The 21,710-nt window shown below is 39.9% G+C and overlaps 1 protein-coding gene across 1 annotated transcript; it reads left to right on the top strand.

Annotated features, from left to right (window-relative positions):
• The first annotated feature begins 6,431 nt into the window (after positions 1-6,431).
• On the top strand, positions 6,432-21,266 carry lingo2b (leucine rich repeat and Ig domain containing 2b). Its single transcript, XM_084391309.1, has 2 exons — positions 6,432-6,578; positions 18,524-21,266. The coding sequence occupies exon 2, from the start codon at positions 18,530-18,532 to the stop codon at positions 20,351-20,353; it is 1,824 nt and encodes a 607-aa protein (XP_084247435.1). The 5' UTR covers positions 6,432-6,578; positions 18,524-18,529; the 3' UTR covers positions 20,354-21,266.
• Positions 21,267-21,710: the final 444 nt, after the last annotated feature.

Here is a 21,710-nt window from a genome sequence, read left to right as displayed (position 1 = left end):
ACAACGTGGGAGGGTCCCAGACAAAATCAAACTTGACAACTACAAAACTCATTTTTATGATAGCGTTAAAAGAGTATTCTGGTTTAATGGCTGCGACTCAGGGTCACTAATAAAGCTGCAGATGTCAATAGTTTTTAGTATCATTTTGATGTCTTCTGGATGTTTATGTGGTACTGGCCAGCAGGATAATGAGATGACAGTCTGATGTGCTGTTTGAGCTTCCTCACTTCACACCTCTAGCATCTCTAATGAGAGACCCTTGAATCAGTCTTAGTGACCCTCGCAATACTCTAATGAGGAGCACGCAGTTTGTTCACCAATTACTGCTCTCAAGCAGATGGAGCTATGCAGTGTTGAAATCTTAATTTAGATGTCTGTTTTTCATGTAGTCTGAATACTTAAGTGTGCATAGATACATACTCTGAGATGAAAGTCGAGTCTTTGAAAATAGAGGACTCGTATGAAGGAAAAGCTAATAACAGTCAGACCTCTGAACTGCGATGAGACTAAAATGGGCAGTGAGGGTATTATACAACCGCTCTGAAAAGGAAAAGAGCCACCAGGCATATGTCTTTGACATTAAACCATACCCAACCTCTGAATACCATAGTATAAATGGTTATTCACTAGACAGGATGCTCTTAGGCCAAGTCATGTCTTATTACTTGTTTGTTCTGGCCTCTAGCTATCAGAGAGCATGAAAGCATTTTCATTGTTACAGCAATTCTGGCATGTGGCTTGGGGTTTTTGCCAAACATTTTCAGTATTTTAGCAGTGGATGGCTGTGATGTATACAATATGTATGTAGGGAGATATTTTATTTATAAATGTATATAACTCTAAATATTTAATTTTCAATATATTATAATCAATATATATTTATATATATAAAAATGTTAGGTTAAAAAGTATATAATATTAGGCCATATTATACATTGTGGCCTTTACTAGTACATTTAAAATAGCCTTTTAAAGTAGTTTTAGATTGATTATATATATACACTTCCTGTGAAATCTGTGTGTGTGCCCACCTTGCAGCTATAATAGCTTCCACTCTTCTGTGAAGGCTTTCCACAAGAGTTTGGAGTGTTTCTGTGGGATTTTTTGCCCATTCATCCAGTAGAGAATGTGTGAGGTCAGGCACTGATGTTGGATGAGAAGGTCTGGCTTGCAATCTCCGTTCCAGTTCTTTATGGACCTTGCATTGTGCCAAACCCAAACTCGGACATCAGACTGCCAAACAGAGAAGAGTGATTCATCACCCCACAGAACATGTTTCCACTTCTCCAGTGGAGTCCAGTGATGTGAGGCTTGTGTGCAGCTGCTCGGCCATTGAAACCCATTCCACGAAGCTCCCGTCGCAGTTTGCCGATATTAATGCCAGTGGAAGTTTGGAACTTTTCAGCCATGAAATCAGCACAGCCACTGTGACTCATATTCAATAATTAAGAGGTCTCTCTCTCTCTCTCTCTCTCTCTCTCTCTCTCTACAATATATATATATATATATATCAGTGTTCACAAGAAATAACATTTTAAAACCTGTTGAAATAGTGAACAGTTAGCCTATTAGAAAATGTAATATTCCAAAATATTACTGTTTAGGCCTACTGTATTTTTGACCAAATACATGCAACCTTGGTGAGCATAAAGGGACTTTTCAAAATCATAAAAAAAAAAAACTTTTGAACTGTTGCACAGACACACACACACACTAGGTTTAGAGAAACTAAAATTCAAGTTGATTTTTTTTAGTCAGACTGTCATACTGAAAATAAAACATTTGTTTGTAATTAGAAACATAATCGTGCAAAATTAAACTGCTTCGGTTTAGCAGGCTATCCTCAGTTACATGCTTAGATAATTGTCCCTTACACAATATGCACTTTCCTGTGCAGTATTTTCATCTGCCAGACTGCCAATAACCTAAATTTGAAAGTAATATACTTGAAGAGTGTTTGGGAGGGAAGATTGTGGGATACTGATCTGTGAATATTATGATTAATGGCCACAAGATGGAGACTCAACCTTCACTTTGTCTCTGACAATTATAGTCAGTCACCCCCCTCACTGACGGAAGAGCTCGTGCCTGTACAGATCACTGCCACTGCTCTCAAGTTCACACGACTTTTCTGTTTGTTTCTGTTCTATGTCTGTTGAAATATAATCGCACATTTGCTTGGGGTAAAATGAATGTTAAACTACTTCCTGAATCCACAATGCCATGCTCGGGTATGAATGCTCGCTATTTACAAAATGCTACATAAATCATCACAGTCCGGGGGTCTTACAGAAGGATGATTCATGTACAGATTTGTATCTATTTGCCTTGTTCTTTAGATTTATATTTGCACTGCCCAATAATTATTCCATTTTCTAAAATGTCTCGCTCGATATCCGGGCGCAGCATGACCCCTAAATGTTTTCCTGGCTGTTATTAGACCTCTGACAGATGAGGTTCTATTTCTTTTATGAGGCAACGGGTGAGAAACCGAATTGTCCGCATCTCGGAAACGGCACTCTGTCACAGTCACACACGCTGTTAAGTGTGTTTCAATGGATAGGATTGCTCGTGGCAGGAGTCCCTAGAGGGCTCGTTCTGATATGCTCTGATGGTTTCCCATAGCAACCGACTGGCCAGTGAACGGCTATGGTGTGTGTGTGTGTGTGTGTGTGTGTGTGTGTGTGTGTGTGTGAGTTGAGGAAGTGTGTTCTTCTGTTCACACTTAAACTCTGACACACAGCGCTGCACGATTCTTACTAGGTTCTTCTTTTGCACGGCAGGCGCGTGAAGAGACGTTAATGAATGCATCTCACTCCCAGGCTCCTTATTTCGTGTCAAATTGCGCCGTCGCATCTCTGCGTCTCTATTGATGCTTTCAAACAAAGACGCCTGGAATGATCAAACATGCAAAGAAACATCTAAGCGTCTCCTGCATAATTGAATTGCTTGTTTTTACATTTGTTTACTTTAGAATTTTTCATTTTTAATTCATAAAGAAATAAAACAATTGTCTCTTCAAATGTTGTGAGTTAAGTGCATAAAGTCAGTCATTCAGTCATCTCTGTCTATTTTAGAACCAGAACCGATGTCATTTCTGCACGCCACTAAAACAAACTGGAATTGTAAAAAAAACAACATTTTATTATTGGTTTCTAATAGGTTTCCTAAACACTACCTTACTGTCTGTAAATGCTCTAGCAGAAAGTCACACCAATTTTTTTTAAAGTTTTACTTTTAGTTGTTACAAGTATTAAAATGCAGGAGAATAGGCCCGTTCATACCAAGAATGATAGCTTAACTGTCTATATTAGCATCCAACCAAAATGCTAATCTTCTGTTTATTATAGGGTAGAGTGGGGGAAAACGCCCCCCTTAAGGAAAATGTGTCGTTACAGTGAAACAAAACATAAATGTGATTAGAATTGCCATCCCGGTTTTGAGTGACTATGGCAGGAGTTATTCACCAAATATTAAAATTGCTCAGCCTTCATAATTAATTAGTATTTTCACTGAAAATATTTTTGTACAAAGGGGGCGTTTTGCCCCAGCGGTAGGGTAAAACGCCCCCCAAGGTGGGGTAAAATGCCCCCTGACTTACCAACCAGTTTGCTTCATAGATCAACAGCAAAATTAACAGACAATAGTTTGTAATCTCTAAAAGTAAAAGGCAAGTAATGTATCAACATGTATATATATTAATATTTATTTCAGCAATGTCCAAAATAGCCAAATTTAACTACCTTCCATCAGTGAGCTAACTTTGCTAGCAAGCTAGCTAGTTAATGCTCACTTGAGGTAATTTTTTCATGTTTTGTTCAAATATTTTGATTTTACCACCTAGTTATACTGCATTAAGTGTAAAACAAAGGATTTGATAGACAGAAATATTTTATTATAGTAATTATGATAGAGAGAAACTATGCCCCCACGGGGGCGTTTTACCCCTCAGCGTAGGGGGCGTTTTACCCCACAAGCTATGACTTTAAAAAATTTTTTTTTTTTTTTTTAATATAATTATATTCCTTATAAATACCATATGATCTCAAACTACAGACTTCACTATTCATCCATCATACATCACTGCGATATCCTGCAGAACAATATTGTATTAAACACTTGTTTACTAATATCTGAAAATTATAGCATTTACCCTGTAATCCTCTTCTCTTAAAATATGTCGCTGGTGTCAGCTTCTCCATAGAGATTTGTATATCCCCGTTATCAGCGTAGTGCATAGCAACAGTAAAAATTGATCTTGACTACTTTTAGTGATCATTTTGGGAAAAACAGGTGGGGGGCGTTTTACCCCAGGGGGGCGTTTTCCCCCACTCTACCCTAAAGCATGCAGTTGTTGTCTGAAGATTTAAATGCTTGAGCTGTTTAAAGTTGTGTGGATCCGACTGGCTTTATCGTTTATCAGCTGGAAAAACTGCTATTCAAGTGATTTCAACAGTTTTGTTCCTCTGTGTTTTTACTGATGTAGTTGTGATGTGGACTTCCAAAAATTAAAATGATTAAAACTGTTTAGTTATCATTATAGTTATCGTCCTTGGTGTGAACAGGCCTAAATCCCCTAAGTTTTTATTCCAAGTGTGATCAGACAACAGGAGTCACTCCCGAACTGTCTCATGGCTGTTAAAGTAATATTAGGTATTTCATCATCTCAAAAGTTTTTCATTTCATTCAGCTCCTTTTTTTAAAAACAGCATGCTCTCTTTGGACAGTAATGGATCACCCTTAGACCACAGAGCTGGCAAAGAGAGACAGGTGTGGATGTCAAAATTTGCGAATGAGTCAAGACACGTACCTCAGTCTCTGTAATTTGCCAGCACTGCTCACGGTGAAAGAAGACCCACATCGACAGGCTGTCAGTTTCCTAAAGAGAGAGAAGCATTACTGCATTAACAACTAGTTCTTCAGTTCTGTTCTGTACACTTTTTTTAGGACTCATATAAAATTGGTTACCACTACCTGTAATTACCTGTAAGTAAATGTAAGTGTAGAATGCAGTTGTCCCTCTCATAAATAAATTCAGGGTGTACAGAACAAGATTGAGCAGTCAAAAGAGGAGTGACTCTGTATTAATCTTCAGTGTGAATGTGACGTTTCTTTATTATTACACAAGTCAGAAGCGAACGTACTTTCAGACAAATGAAAGTAATAAAGTTTGCACTTTTCCTCTCACCAAACAGAATACAATTGTCTTTGACTCTTACTATTACTGTAATGTAGTAAAAAGCCTGGCCTGCCCAATCTTCACGGTAATTGTCTCCGGGTGTATCCAGCTTTGCATGTGTGGGATTCCAGCTCCTGGAATGTGCAATCACAGTAAGCTTTCATCTCTTTGATATCAGATTCGCATGACAGAATCAGATGATAGAGCTCTACAATTACAGCTGCACCTTTGAAACCACATTTGGCATTCGACAGAGCACATGCTGCATACATTGACGCCCCAGATACCGTTGACTAACTCGTTACTATCAGCTCATATACATCAAGGTTTCATCTGTATGGCCGACAACCCCTTCTCAGTCAATTATTTTCATGTTAGCGAGGCTTAAACCTGATGGGGAGTGGCTTAATCATAACACCCACTACATTGTGCACAATTACAGGCTGTAGCGTCCTTTGTTTAGTATGTAGAATGAAGAGCCTGTCATACTCCCCAATGGCAGATTGTCATCTACACCATGTTAATAGGAATTAGACATGGCATTTTGTGTTACCTAAAGTACCATAAGGGAATCTGCCTTCACTTTGTCCACTCCGCAGGGTTTCGAATTGAAGCTCACGTTGCTGGACAAGGCGAGTGCTTTGTAATCTTAGAAAAGGCGGTGAGTTTAAGGCATTTGGCTGCAGCTATTTTAATCTGAAGGCTGGAGCATTAAGTCAGACGCACGATAGAGCGGTAGAAGGGCCTCCCCGAGGGCTAGCTGGTTACACGAGTAAAGCTCAAGAGGAGAAAGCGAGAATATGTGCATGCAAAACAGCACCAGTGCCTTTTCAGCTAGTTAGTTCTTTTCTTTTATGCGAAACTGAATCAAAAGTGCCATGCGGTTGTGTCGTAGGGCTTTACTAATGCCCCTGCTTTCTTTCCAGCTCTGTCTCATGTCATTCACCCTACATTGCCTTCATGGGCGAATATCTCCATGACGACCCCATCCTCTGTCTCTCCATCTCCGGTCTCTTTCGCCCTCTCTCTCACTCTTTCTAGTGTGCGTCATGAAGATGAAAAGTGCCTAATCCCCTTGTGGAACTCAAGTCTAACAGACACACATACAGAATCCTTGCTTTTGGGAAGACGTCACACACAAGCGCGTCACTCTCTCTGACTGAGCGCGGCTTTACAGCGGGAAGCGGCGGATGGGAAAAGGAAGAAGAGAGAGAGAGAGAGAGAGGGAGGGTGGCGATAAACGCTTATTGTTCTTGAGGAGCCTGAACTGGAGGTGTGGCATCTGCCGGGCGTTGTCGTGGAGACAGAGTGCTGGCTGTTCCCTCTTCCCCTTAGCTGATCACTCAGACGCTGATCACAGGGACACTGATCCTTATGGCATCTAGAACAGCAGCCACAGGTAACCAGACGCACGCGTTGAGCACGTAAGCCGTACCTATGTCGTGAGGTGTGTGTGTTCGTGATAGTTAAGACTATAACTGCCAGTGCATGGAGGTAAAGGTAAAAGAAACCGATTAAAAGTGCGTGTTCGTTTGAGACACTCTGCGTGTGGCAGGTAGGAACGGATCAGAGGTGTGTGTTTGTGTGCATTGTGACTCATAAAGGGAAAGTGGTGATGTATTCTGCCAGGGGTTTCAGCAAGCGCTGGTGTGAATTTCCACAGCCCGCTCCTGCTGCGCTTTAGTAGAGAGGTGGGAAAAGAAAGAGAGACACAGGAGAGAGGGAGACATCACTGCGATATTTCATCAGCGCGGTGCATGGAAGTGTGTCACTAGTTCACTTTGTCTGTGACGGTCAGGTGTCTTTAATGCGCACGGTCTTAGCGGAACTCCTTCGGCAGACGGCAGCCACGGCGATTCTCTCTCCCATGGCTTTCAACGGTTCTTATCTCACGCGCCGATAGACTAGAAGGACTCTGGACAGTGATGAATGCTATTCTTTGGTAAAGAGCAAAAAGTGTGGATTTCAGGGGGTGGAGAAGGACAGTTTTGGGGCTGTCAGACACAATAAAGAAGACCTGCCTTCGAGAGAGACACACAGAGCTTTGACTGACTGAATAAGTAAGTAACTTGTCAGGGTGTGATTCACCCATTTGCATTTTCATTTTATCAAAGTGTGTCGTCACATGTGGCGAGTGCACTATCATTTGCTTTAAACCTCGTTAAGACAAAATATAAACTCAGCATATCTCCAGGATATGCAGTTGCGTTTTCACATCCATTAGGGGCTGAAGGAAGGAGGAAAAAAGGACTGAGGAAATGGACCTGGCAAGTTGATACAAGGCTATTTAGGTGTATTGCGAGGTGAGCTTCTGGTAGGAGAGATATAGAGGACATCGGATAATCTGATTCCTTTTTAAATGAACATTTGTGTATGTGACTTTTTGAACTTGCTGTCATCTATAAATGAGATGAGTGTGTAGGTGTGACTGTTTTGAGAGTGTGAATGGATGTGTTTCGAGAGAAAGTTTGTAACACGGCTTTAAGACTTCTTTGTATATTTCATATCAGGAAGGCAAGTGTAATTAACCCTAAAATCATTATAAAGTGTTGCTGTCTACACCCTAACACCTTCTTATGTTTAATCCTTTGTGTTCGACCTGATTAAATCACAGCATCGTGTGTATCACCTTCCAGAAAAACTACAATTCTTTACATTCAGAAATTCTTTTCCACCTCTATATATAATTAGGCACTGAGGGAATGCTCTGTAATGTGGCATCTTCATACCATGTAATTATTATGTAACAAACATAGCACAAATTTCACAGTGTTTAATAGGTTTAATCTCTGCTTTACTCTCATTGTAAGCTGCACCAACAGGTCTGTATTGACAATATGATGCGTACTGCTTTTTTTTTGCTGACACCTTGTACCAACTGAACCATAAAATATATATATATTTTTTTTTTTTAGCACAGCAAAAAGGTTTACCCAGATTAGTCCTACCATATTTCAGGAAAGCCTCCAATCTACTTTCACATAATTTCACAAGTGCTGCAAGAACTGAATGGTATTTAAATGACTGCTCAGTGAATTAAATCAAGTTGTTTTAAATGTAAATGCAAACACTGAATACATAACATTCTACTACTGTTTCAAATGCTTTCAGAGGCACGCAGAAATGCATTGGCATTAACATAAATACATTTTTCTTGTATACTTTTTGTACAGCTTGTCTTACAACTGCCAAAGTGACTTATTGGAATGTGCATATATATTCTATTGTTAAAACCACTCTTCAGCGGGAATGAATCAGGAATAAAGACAGAGTGGCAATTTAGAAAGTGGTAACAAGAAAGTGCCTAAAAATATAGTGCTGTCTGAAGAAAAGAGTTTGATCCAGATTTACTTAGTAGGTGTGGTAAATAATAAGTGTATTTATTTTCCTTGCTCTTCCTTATTTTATTTATTACAATGAATCGGACATAGACATGTTTTACGTTACTATTTTTGATAATGTTTGCATGGGCTAATAGGGGGCGTGGTCTTCATTTACTGTTTTGTTTTATATGTCTTTCACCATTTTAACTGAATCTTAACTTCCCCGTAGTCTTGGCAGGTTCAGTCAAGACAAGATTGTGAATGTTGTTGTGAAATGGTTAAAATAAGTAAATAGCCATCTACGGTAGAAACAAGCAGCTAACTAAGAGTAGTGATGTTTTTAGATGCAGAATGGTGGGCACTTCTCTCTAGTGAAAGATAGCTCAGCCTCAGGAATGTACTGTGATACTGACGTAATTGAGAACTAGTGGCAAGTGATGTAAACCTTACTTCCCCAGGGGATTTGTAAATCACAAGTCTGTTTCTCCAGAGCCAAGCCTAATAAGTCTGACAGTTTAGCTGGCTTCATTATGGAATTTTGAGGGATGCCAACAGGGTTACAAATTAGACACCACTAGTGTTAACAATCTGCAGTGTATTCTAGAGGCCATATGCAGGAGATGCCTAGAACAAGAAGAAGGGATCAGAGAAGTGTATGATTTTACCTGGAGCACTTTTATTCATTTTTTTTTCCCCTCTAAGTTACAAAGTCTGTGATCTATCTCACTCCAAGATCAGTTCAGTACAAGCATAATGCAACTGCATGTCAGCAAGAATTCATCACTTACTGTGTTAATAGACAATTAACAGTCAGCATAAAAAAAATATTGTAGGTTGTTAAATATCATTGGAAAACTATGATTAAAAATACAATTTTGAAAATGAAAAGAAAAACATGACTACATTTTCAAATATGGAAATAAAATAAGTGGTAAATGTTACTCTCGTTTATCTGAATATTTATTTCTTTTTTACAATTTTTAATATGTATTTTATTGTACATGCTCATACCCCCTGGTTTCCACTATTGGGGATTCTCTCGAACATGGGAAAATGGGAAAACCTAGAATGTATTTGGATTGGAACAATTACAGAATTCTTGAAGCTGTAAGGGATTATATATTAAGCTAAAGGATTTATTTTATGTTGGGCTTATTTGAGTTTCTTCTATCAAATATTACAGCACAGGGCCCTCTGACCTAAATATTTTCACTGGAGATATGATATGATGAACACAAAAAATTTATGCCTTTTTTGCTGACAATAGTTTTATGAAATATTCCAGAAGCCACCGCAGCTCACATACACTCTTAAAAATATAGGTGTCAGAATGGGTATTTTAGCACCAATGCCATAAGAACCAATTCCCCAAAGAACCTTTCAGTCAACAGTTCTTAAAAGAACACTTTTTTCCCCTCAGTGTGAAGAACATTCTAAAAAATCTTCACAACCCTTTTCCGCTATAAAGAACCTTTTGTGGAATGGAAAGGTTGCATGAATGTTAAAGGAACCATCGATGCCAATAAAGAACCTTAATGTTTAAGTGCTAAGCCAACTAATATTCACAATTAAACAGTTGCTTTATACTGTCAGAAGTATGACATGAAGAAAAAAAAGTTCCTGCTCTAAATCCTGTCTGACTAAGCAAGTGTTTTTGCTTTTTAATTAGGCTTCCTTTCAAAGTGCCGATTGCTCTCCTTCAACTCCACTGGCCCCGATGGCCTCCAGGAGCTTCCTGAGCGTCCTCTAGAGAGGCCGTACACTAGCAGACTTTTAACTTTTTTTTTACTAAATGTATTCCCCCCGTTAATGCTATGAGTCATCTTTGAATAACTAGTCTTTGAATAGCTCCATTCTTCAATATTTCTAAAGGAAAGGATTTTTTGTTCATACTCAGGAGTGGCCAGTTCCATCGGATTTGTGCCTGAATGTACTGTAACAAGGGTCTCTGTGGTTCAACCTTACATCTGCATGCAGTTCTCACCCTCAGTGCCACCAATTACTGGGGTAGTTCTCGCAGTTTTTGTTAATATATTTGTTTCTTTGACTGTTGTTACTTAGCGCAATGCTGAGCGGGAGAATGAGGTCATATATTTGCTCCAGCTCACTTGTTAGCTTGTTTGGGGACAAACAGTTCTCAAAGAGCTTAAGCCCGATAACTATCTCAGTAATCTGCATTATGTGCATGAATTAGCATATATCAGGCAACAAGCTAAATATGCATGTGGATGGATGTGTGCCTGTGTCAGTCGTGTGTGTATGTGAGATTTTCTGAGCTTTTGGCAGTTCCGTCAAGTTGCTGTGAAACTTACGCACGCATTGCCAAAGTAATTTCACTTAGTGTTTCACTTCACTTATTTTAAATTAAAATGCTTGACCATTGCCTACTATTAAGTATGCTATGATTATTTAGAAAAATGACTAGGGTGATGCAATGATATTTTAGGGGAAGATGTGTTAGTTTAATCCACTAGTCTGCAAATCAGATTATGTTTTTTTGTTGGTGGCAGTGGTTGTTGCAGTATCATTATCCATCTGAGTTCCAGGATTTCATGCCAGAGCTGGTTCGGACTCATAATGGTAATGCACTTTATGGAATCAGAAACAGACTGCAGCTGATTCAATTCCCTGGAAAAGGCAAGCAAGGATAGACTCGCCACCAAGAGGAAAGTGTCCTGATGAGGGTGAACACCAAAATCCTCATTAAGAAAATGTTTTGTGGTTGCCATGAGCCAAAGATATTATCAACTCCTGCACATTAGTAGTACTTGCTAATGATTTTTAAAATGCCACTTTAGTTCCTGAATTAGATTTAAATTGAAATTGCATATTAGAATATTGCATTAGAACTGAAGGAAGTAGAATTGTAAAGAACTGAAATACAAAGAAAATATACCCCCAATAAGTGTAATTTAAGTGTAAAAAAAAGTTTTGCATTGTTTGAAAGTTTGAAGTTGTTTGAAGTTGTAATTCAGTACATTTCCTGTACTTCTAATTCAAATTCCAATTCATCTTCCTGTGGGGTGTGGCCAATCCAAACCAAATTCACAATTTGTACAACCCTGTTGCTTATACTTGCATAACTCCTAAAGTTAAAAAAATTTGATTTGTGCTATGGATAAGAATAATACCGCTTACTGTATTAAGACTTGTTGTGGAGAGGTGAGCTGTAAATTAGTATGATTTATGATTTTTGTGAAAAATCCCATGAACAAACCCCACAAATTTGGGATCGGGAAAGGTACACGAGCCGGGACTCGAACTTAGGACATCCGAAGCGCAACTGCGCTACATGTCGGCGCTACCCACGAGGCTATTGGCGCCGGCAATTGTGGTTTTTAATGTGCGCTGAAGAAAAAAAAAAGGAGGAAGCGAAAGAGGAGACTATGAATGCTGTCCTGGCTAGGGAAAAGAGGTGAACTTGGCATGCCAATTGTGCAAATGACAAGCCATTTTCATTGGCTAGTCAGTAGACGTAGGTCGTAGCAGCAAACACGCTGTAAGATGACCATACCGACACTGTCAGAAACTTATCATAGGCTATCTTTGAACCTCTCTCACTGATGTAGGACCACCGTTTAGGAGCCACGGCCACAGAAAACGCAACGATTGGTCATCTTTTGTAGCCCAAAATTATACAATCTGTACCGGGAATTAGGGATGGGCTCTTTTGACTAGGGGCAGTAAGCAAACACATAGAACACCCTGCTATAATGGCAGTGACTTTTGCATGGGCAAGTACAACAAATTTTCTGCATGAAATGTAAATTCTAGATCTATGTTGTGTTTGAAAATAATTAATCAAGCTTCATTATTAAGTGATTAGATCACCTTTATTTTGAAGGAGAATAATTATAAAAGAAAATAAATGCAAAAGGAAATAACTCAGCAGCAGCTAAGTAAACTTTCATACATGATTAGCACTGAGGTCTTGTGTGCGTGGGAGGGTGTGTGTTAATGGTGGTAAGGGTTAGAGTCTTGGTGGTGGATTTTGCCTGCAGGGTTAATTAGCATTGCAGAAGCAATGTCTGGAGGCAGTCGGCTCATCAAATCTCGCCTTTCTCCGTCTCTCGCATCCCTTTCTTATGCGTGCGTGTGTGTGTGTGTGATTGTGTACATGCAGAAAATTGTGTATGCAGAGAAGAAATCAACAAGAAAGCATAAATGATGCTCCTACTACACAGTATGCCGGTGATGAGCGCACACACACACAGACAAATGCCAAAGGGAGGAGGAAACCTGTTGGCCAAATAAACGTGACTGCACACACATTAATGTTATTACCCAGGCACACAGGTGGAGAGATGAATCAGTATGCCTGATTTCTTTGCCTAGTCGTTTTTCCTCTCATGCGTTGCAACACGTTCCTCTTTCCAAACTACCTCTTCTAACCCCTTTTCACCAGCTCCTGTTCTTTTATCTTTGGATTATTGTTTTTTCTATTGTTTCTTCAGCTAGTATTTTCTCTTCCCTTACATTTTATCTGTTCCCTCTGAAGGCATTTTGAGGTTCTCTCTTCAAGATTTACATTGTATTTTTATTTTCTGATAGTTTAGAGATTGCAAACTGTTAAGTAATTGCATGTAAAAATCTGACAACATTTTTGTGCCAAATATTCGTGTTGGTGGGAACAGGCCTTTATGATGTGTATATGCAAATGTATTTGGGAGTTTGACATGATGTGTCACAGCAGTTTAGCATGCTGTAGTCCATCCAGTCTTTTTAAAAAGCTTTTTTTTTTCTGTTTGATATTAATTTCAAGACTTCATGCTATATTTACTTTTAAGAATTTGTTGACCAGGGTTTTATGAATATCTTGAGAGCAGGCTGATCAATAGCCATTTGTTAATACAGGATATAATAATACAATATATTCATTGTAATACTTGTTGTAATAGTAGTTTAATCATTTAATTAGTTGTAATAATTTCATATAATTATTTAAATTATATTATATAATTTTAAATGTATATTATATATGTATATGTATATGTGTATGTGTATGTGTATGTATATATATATATATATATATATATATATACATATACATATACATACACAACGTGTTTGTGATTAATCACTCAACGCATCTCTGCTTAACCACTCTGAATCAAACTTCCTATATTCTGCCAAAAACTTTTATGTTTTTCTGAGACAGCAATGGCTTTATGAGTAGTGCATTTGCTTTAATTAATTATGCTAATGTCCTAACCAGTAAATTGTGGTTAAGACAATGAGAGAGGGAGAGGGAGAGAGAGAGAGATAGAAAGAATGAATATATGAAGACCTCCGATGCAAAAGCCTCTAAAAGCCACCTCTGTCAAAAATGAGATAATAATATTGAGTGATTGCTCTCCGCACATACTCACTAAATCCCAGCCTCAGCCCATTCAGAAATGCCAGTACTTGGGTAGAAACCTATACATAGGAGCCTGATAAAAATGTTAATATTAAACAAAAACTTTAGACAGACTTAGAGGCTTTTGCATCTGAAGTCTTCATATATATAAGGGGGAGTTAACACTTCAGCTAATTGACCATATGGCCAGGGTCATTTATCTCAAAATTGCAAATATAGAGTAAATATTGAGCTGAATGAGCTTTGTGTATAAAGATTTGTGTGTTTGTAATTTAACCTTCTTAGCATCTTAAAAGTCCTGTCATTTGAAGAACAAATACTGACAGGCTTGACAAATGGCCCCTGAATTAAGGCATCAGCAGCTGAGCCCAGACACTCTGCTGATTGTGTACTGAATGTCCGTTAAACATAAACACATAGCATCAGCCCTGCCAGTGAGACAGCCCCAGACGCACAAAACACATGCGTAAACATACTCATTTGTTCCAACGAATATAGTATTCCGTAGGGAAAGGGTCATCCAGCACAGAAACTCAAATGAGTGAAGCTACGCACTCCAGCAAAATCATTTGGGTATTATTAAAGTACTCAGTGAATTCTCACCTGAGCTCTATGTGAAACATTCAGAGATAAGGACTTGATTGACAGCTCGGTTGCCATGGGTGCAGAGCTACACTGGGTTTCAGTCTTGTGCAATGTGAGAGACGTGTGAAGAAGCGAATGTGTAATAACGCAGAGATCAATAGCTGGAGTCAATAGAGCTCCACTGGGCTGGATCAGAGCATCATAGAGATACTACAGCACACTGCCTGAAAGCGACACGCAGGGAACAAACACAGCCCGTGGCACCTACATTTAGACACCTCTGTATGAAATGATCACCACATGTAGTTCAAGCTCGTGCTGTAGCGCTGAATTAAACATGAGATCCAAAGACCCTGAAGGATCAAGGTCAGCTCGCACACATTCTCTACCGTGTATACATGCTGATATATCTAAATATGCATGCTTCCAATGCTTCACAAACTCTCCAACAAACTTTGCCTTTTTCCTTCAGTCTCAAATAGCTCAGACACAGCCTATACGCACATTCACCCGGTGGGAGATGGGACACTGCGCTCTCAGTGGCTGTGGTGGTTTCACTCAATGAAAAATGGATGAGACTAAAATTAGATAAACTAAAATTAGACCAAGTTAATCTGCAGAATGTCCTCAAAGTAAGAGAAACCGCAGGCTTCACAATCTCCCTCTGTGAAAGAGAGACACTGATGTAGCAATGAGGAGAACGGCCGGATTGTTTTCCACAGCTCACCTGCAACGTTTGAGGAAACGCTCTGATCTTTGCTTTGATACGCTAGAAGCGGACAATGAAGGTTTTTGATACTCGCATGCTCGCAGCAAAAATCAAGGAGTTTTACTAGTGTGATGTCTGTTTGTTGTCTGTATGGAGGGTAAGCATCTGTTAAATTGGACATTGAGGTATCTTTGATTCAAAAAAAGAAAAAATACATATTGTCAGTTTGACTATATTTCTTTTATGTTCCAGTCCATTCAACACATTTCATCTGCATTGCATTGAGCAAGTTTGCTTGCAAAAACAAACTTTTAAGGCATCCCTGGTGGACCCTGGCAGACAACATATTCACTAGCCCAAAATTTAATATTAGATCTGATAAATTGACACTGTATGTTTTTTTTTCTATGCATCATAAGAGTAGATGTATAAACCTGAAGAGAAACATAATGGCTGTGTCAATACAAAAAAAGAACTGTGGTGAATATCACGATGTCCAGCCAGTTTTCAGAAAGCTGAAGGAAACAGTAATTTTATATAATTTTTTTTTTTTATTGAGCATTATAATAATTCATTATTTTATTTATATAGGTTATTATTCATTTATTCGTTCTTTACACAATCCCACCTTGCTTCAAGACTGCTTTCTGTTTTATTAAACGCATGTTTCAAAAGGGTGCTCTTTTTTTGTATCTTGTGGTTTTAAAATTACAAGCAGATTCCAGGGTTCCCCCATCCCTGTGTGCAAATGATGTAAGGCTGTGCTGTCGTGTGTCTGTGTGTGGTAGAGAGCGCGACAGATTGTGGCTGTGAGATATTTTTTTTTTTGTAAAAGACTGAGAAGAGTACATTTGTTCAACCAAAAGCAGCTTCCCGCTGTGTGTAATGGCTTATCTCCATTCCCAAAAAGAGGACTTTGTAATGATTTACAGATAAAATTTAGACTGATAAACGCCTTAGAAATGCGCATCTAATCCAGACACCTTTAGCAAGAATTACATCAACGCTCATGCTCTCCCCTGCTGCTGATACTGTCATCAGATCTGCTGGGATGAATTGAATTATTAACTCATTAAAACTTAATAAACTTCTCCTGTCAGTGAGCTGCTCCCCATTACGAACCACAGGCTTAGCGCTGCCCCCTGATGTTCCACCCAGACGTGTCCTCTGTCTTCATTCTGACACTCACGCTGGCAGGAGAACGTTTGATGTGTTGTGTCGCGACAAACCTGATGGAGTTGTGAATGAAACTGAGCGCCGCCAAGGTTGAGAAATGCTTCTCTTGTGCAAGCAAGGGCATTTGCAGTCACATGCCTTTTAAGGCAGCGTGAATGTGGCAGCAGATTTCGTGGCATGCATTGATATTGATTTGAAAGGAAAGCCTGGCCTTGCTCGTACTAATCATATGAGTGCTCGAATGAGATGACCTGTGCTCGGTTTGAGTCAATTGGGCCAGCGCCTGAGAATTTGCACCTTGAACTCTGTCTTTGTGATTTTAACGAATTCCTGTATGTATCTATAGCTTAAAAGCAAAAATAAAAGTACAAAATTGTGATTTGTACAAACAAGTATACACAGAAAAATGCTGTAAAAACAGATTATATTTGACTTAGTGAAGCCACATGTCTAAATTATACATTAGAGAGAAATGGGCACCAGGTTTATATAGTGAATGCAGGTCAATCTGTAGCTATATCGGTTATGAGAGTGCTCCACGGTGGCTTGCCATTTACTGAAAATTGTCTGCCCCAATTTTCTGCCCAAAATTATGACCATTTCTCTTCAGGGCCATTTTAGAGCAATAAAGGGAAACAGATTCCTTTATGACTTTACTATTAATAATTAATTGAGAGTGTGTGCACGTAACCTTCCCCCAAACAATGCTCTTTGATAGTTATATTTTCAAAGCAATTACTACTCTTATGTCTCTTTCGTAATGAGAAACATCATCTTGTATTATGTGCATCATGTCTGAGGGAACATTTAAAAGATTGAAAAACAACCTAAAAGCGAGAAGCATATTGAAATATATAACCAGAGCTTCAGGAATGGTCAGAGGAGGTTGTAAGATCTTCGATGGACAACATTCATTTTTAATTTCAATACTAATTGGTTACAGTTTAAATGCAGGTTTAAATGGAGCATTCTCGTGCAAGATAGATATAGCTCATAAAATATAAAAGCTCCCCTGCTGGTGATCCTTATGCTAGAGGTTTTAACGGTCTGTTTGATTTTCATATTGTTTGAAATAAGGGGTGTATTTCAACCCAATTCGTGTTGGTAAGGAAAGTCAGTCAATGGATTAGTATAAAAATGCCCAGGTTAAATTATATACAAATATACAATTAAAATATATCCTTTTTTGTCTGCCTTTATCTGATTTGATATGGTCTTTGTCTTACGGTGCTATTCTCCTATCAACTGGCCAAATTATTTGGTGAATTTAACATATAAACAGGTGTGGTTAAAGTCAGTCTATGTATCTGATTTAAATTACACATTTGTTATCAAAATCTAACAGACCTGTGGAATGCCTGCCTTTTGCTTTCCTCAATTATTGATTTCGATTGGCAAAGCAGGACTTGTACCAAGGGAGCATGGGGTTTCCATGGTTATGGCATGTTTGGAGATGTCTTTCTGAAAGCAGGTTTTGTGTGTGTGCGTGCGTTTGAGAGACAGAGAAAGAGGCGATCGATGCACCACAGGGCTCCTATCAGCTAGAATCAAGAGAGGTCTTGCACAGAAGAGGTGTTGGGAAATTGGGATGGAACAAAGAACCTGACGTGCATGTATGTGCGTTATAAGGGTTGTTCTACAAAATGTTGGCTTATTTGTGTCCCTCATACTGTATATATACTGCATGTACAAAAGTTACAATAAATAGCTGATGCCAACTTACCACATATTTTTCTATATTAGTAAATATGCATTTTCTTCTTCTTCATTTATGTATAATTAAAGGACTGTGTCACTAGGTCAGAGTTTTTCAACCAGGAATACAAAAAGTGTAAAAACAATCAGCTTTATCATGCAGAAATTTAGGTAATATCATAGTAGCCTATTTTACAAGTTGGGGGGATGTCAAAATGTTTGAGAACCACTGCCACCTGTTACCATCCTTTTTTAAAACAATAAACTATTCCTCATCCCAACATATTCCAATAAATATGAAATTTAGCTTGAAATACCAAAATGTAATTTGCACCATAGAATATCAAACAATTTACATTTTTCTTGTAGAATATCCCAATTCGTAGAATGAAATTCAGAGAATATATCTGTGGATGTTTAAATGACCTGTAGTGACTAATCATGCAGCCATATCTCTTATTGATATCATTTTTTCTATCTCTGTTTTCTCTCTGTAGGTGGCCATGCTGTTCTCTCCGTTCTCTTGTGCTCTGGGGCTCTCCCTCCTGCCACTCCTCCTGTTTCAGTGCCCCATCCACGCCTGCCCTGCCCGCTGCGAGTGCTCTGTGCCCACGCGATCTGTGTCATGCCATCGCAGACGGTTAGTGCAGGTGCCTGAGGGCATCCCTATAGAAACAAGGGCACTGGACCTCAGTAAAAACCGGCTGCGCATTGTGACGCCACAGAACTTCTCCTCGCTGCTACTGCTAGAGGAGCTGGATCTCAGCAACAACCTGTTGTCATCTGTGGAACCGGGCAGCTTTCGCACTCAGCCACGGCTACGCTCGCTCCGGCTGCGCAGCAACCAGCTGACCCTGCTGCCGCGCGGGGCGCTGGCTGGCCTCAGCGAGCTCACTCTGTTGGATGTCAGTCAAAACCGTCTTGTTATTCTGCTGGACTACGGCTTTGAAGACCAGCGGAGGCTGCGGGTACTAGAGCTGAGTGATAATGAGCTAGTGTTTATTGCCCCACGGGCGTTCAGTGGCCTGGCGTCCCTGCGCTCTCTGACGCTGCAGCACTGCAACCTGAGCACAGTGCCCACACATGCTCTCGCACATCTGCATGGCCTGAACACCCTGCGGTTGCGGGACTTGGGCATCGCAGAGCTTCAGGCACACGCCTTTAAGGGTCTGCCACGACTAAAACACCTGGAAGTGGACCGCTGGCCTTTGTTAGAGGGGTTTCCAACCTCCACTTTGCAGGGGCTGAATCTCAGCACACTGTCCATTACCCACACCAACTTGACGTCCGTGCCAGTTGTGACGCATCTGTTGTATCTAACACATCTCAACCTGTCTTACAGCCGTATACGGGTCTTGCCAGCAGGGTGGTTGCGGGGAATGGACCGACTGGAAGTTGTACGTGTGCGACAGGCTAACCTGCTCAGCGTGGAACCTCAAGCCTTTCAAGGAGCCTCCTCGCTGCGTATTCTTGACCTCTGTTACAACCGTCTCTCCACACTTGAGAGGAGCGTTTTCCCTGCTTCCGAAGCCCTGCAGAGTCTTCTGATTGGTCAGAACCCATTAGTGTGTGACTGTCGTCTACGCTGGCTCCTGGAGAAGAATCCACCTTTGCTGTACGGGGATGTTCAACCTGAATGCAGTGCTCCTACTCCCTTGGCTGGGAAGCCTCTTAGGGACCTGGTAGAACCTCAAATCTCTCGCTATGTTATCTGCACCAAACCCAGGGTCATCTCCATGGCAACTTACCCGTCACAGGCAGAAGAAGGGCAGAGAGCTTGGCTATATTGCAGTGCGGATGGGGCTCCACCTCCCTCTGTGTCATGGCTGACACCGCATAGGCGGCACATCACTACGAAGAGTACGGGAAGAGTGGTGGTCCACACCAATGGCTCACTAGAGTTCCGCATGGCAGAGCCTCAGGATAGCGGCATGTATGTGTGTGTGGCATCGAACCCAGCGGGCAATGCTACTCTCTCTGTAATGCACGCAGTTAAAAGCTCGGGAATCAGGGACAGAGCCCTTTATGCCAACCGAAGCTTTCTTTTTGACCCCGACTACAACAGCTCCTTGATTAATGGTACAGAGGAGTACACCATCAGAGTAGTGCTAGATATCACCACCATCCTAGTCTCCACAGCAATGGGCTGCCTCAGCTTCCTGGGCGTCGTTTTGTTCTGTTTCTTGTTGTTGTTTGCATGGAGCCGTGGCAAAGGGAAGCACAGAGGAAGCGTGGACATTCAATATGTCCCACGAAAGAGGAAAGGTGCAAACTCAGAACTTACAGAAACAAGTGGGCCCAGACGAGTCAACATGAAGATGATCTGAACTTTTTACATAGCCGAGGATTTCACGGATTGCATGGTTATGTGTGCGTGTCTGTTGGACTTTGTGAGTCTTTGGGTATATGTGTTGCAAAGGATGTATTAAATCATGAAAGTTTACACGTGGTATCCCAATGAAAAGAAAGCAAAAGAAAAACACCAAACCATATAATTCGCGTCTTCTGCGATACTTTTTATGTGGAAAGCATTATTTGGACAGTGCAGACGTGATTAAGCTCAAGATGTTGTATATATTTCATATTTGTGGGAAAGAATGGTATATTTCTATATATATGAATATATCTATTTACAGATACATTACAATTACCTTTCAAAACGCTGCAAAAACTCAAGTTGTCTTCCCCAATAAGCAAAGTATCTACTGGAAAAAGCCTCGGCAGTGCTGTGTTGTGAAGTGTTTGGTTTTGCTCAGAATTCCTGTTCTCCTGGGACATCCTCTTCTTAGCAGAACCTCCGGGGGAACCGGAGAGTTTTCTGCCATTTTGTTGTATGATGTTAAAATGCAAGAAGCCGCTTGACGGTGGGTTCCAGGGGCTGTATTCGTGACTCCGTGGAAGTCTGTGGAACTGTGTGAAAATGTTCTTTTCTTTTCTTATGTTCTGTCAAATGCTGCTCAAATGTTTTTACATTCTAAATATCTTGTTATATTTTCCAAAGAAAATAAATATAAATCGTACAGCTTGATAAGTGTAACTGTCATTTCAGATCTTATTCTGTCTCAAGTGTTCCCTGTGGCACAAAACCTGCCAAACAGATATGAACCTACACCTTGTTAGACTTATTGCTTTTGGTGCTTCTTGTGTTTATTCATTTTTTCATTAACTTAACCCCTTTTTGGTGAAAAGTCACCCAATTTTGCATGCAGGCTATTTTTGTTGCTAAATTTTCTAATCATCCAAATTATGGGATAGATTAACAGTGTGGTTGCTTAGCAACAGGCATATAAAAATGTAAAATATTAAAGCTCAGTGCTGTTGGTCAATTTGAGCTATGAACTCGAAATTTCACATTCATAACCAGCTTCTCATGAAGCATAAATTTAGTCTCTATAATGTTTGTGTTTTCTAAACATACAAAAAAATGATCATAAACCGCTTAATCATTGTTCTTGAAATCTGGCATGAATGCTCTTTAGAATGTGAACAATTCTTCAAGTAAACATATCTAATTATAGTTTGGTAGATGTGTTGGCAGTGACCTTTTTAGGGCTCTTAAAAGCATGAAATGGACTTATATTTGCCCCTGTCTGCTGGATTTGACGTCGTAGCTCAGGATAGTCACAAGTGAAGGGTTTGTGATTTTGTATGTATGTACTTGTGGTGAGATCAACCAATCAGTGT

The sequence above is a fragment of the Rutilus rutilus genome (assembly GCF_951802725.1).
Source record: "Rutilus rutilus genome assembly, chromosome: 20".
NCBI lineage: Eukaryota > Metazoa > Chordata > Actinopteri > Cypriniformes > Leuciscidae > Rutilus > Rutilus rutilus.
Note: the sequence above shows the minus strand (reverse complement) of the source record. Positions and strands in the feature narration are given on the sequence as shown.

Bases quoted from the DNA above. Each gene is read 5' to 3' on its own strand.
- lingo2b (XM_084391309.1), top strand. From the start codon at position 18,530: ATGCTGTTCTCTCCGTTCTCTTGTGCTCTGGGGCTCTCCCTCCTGCCA.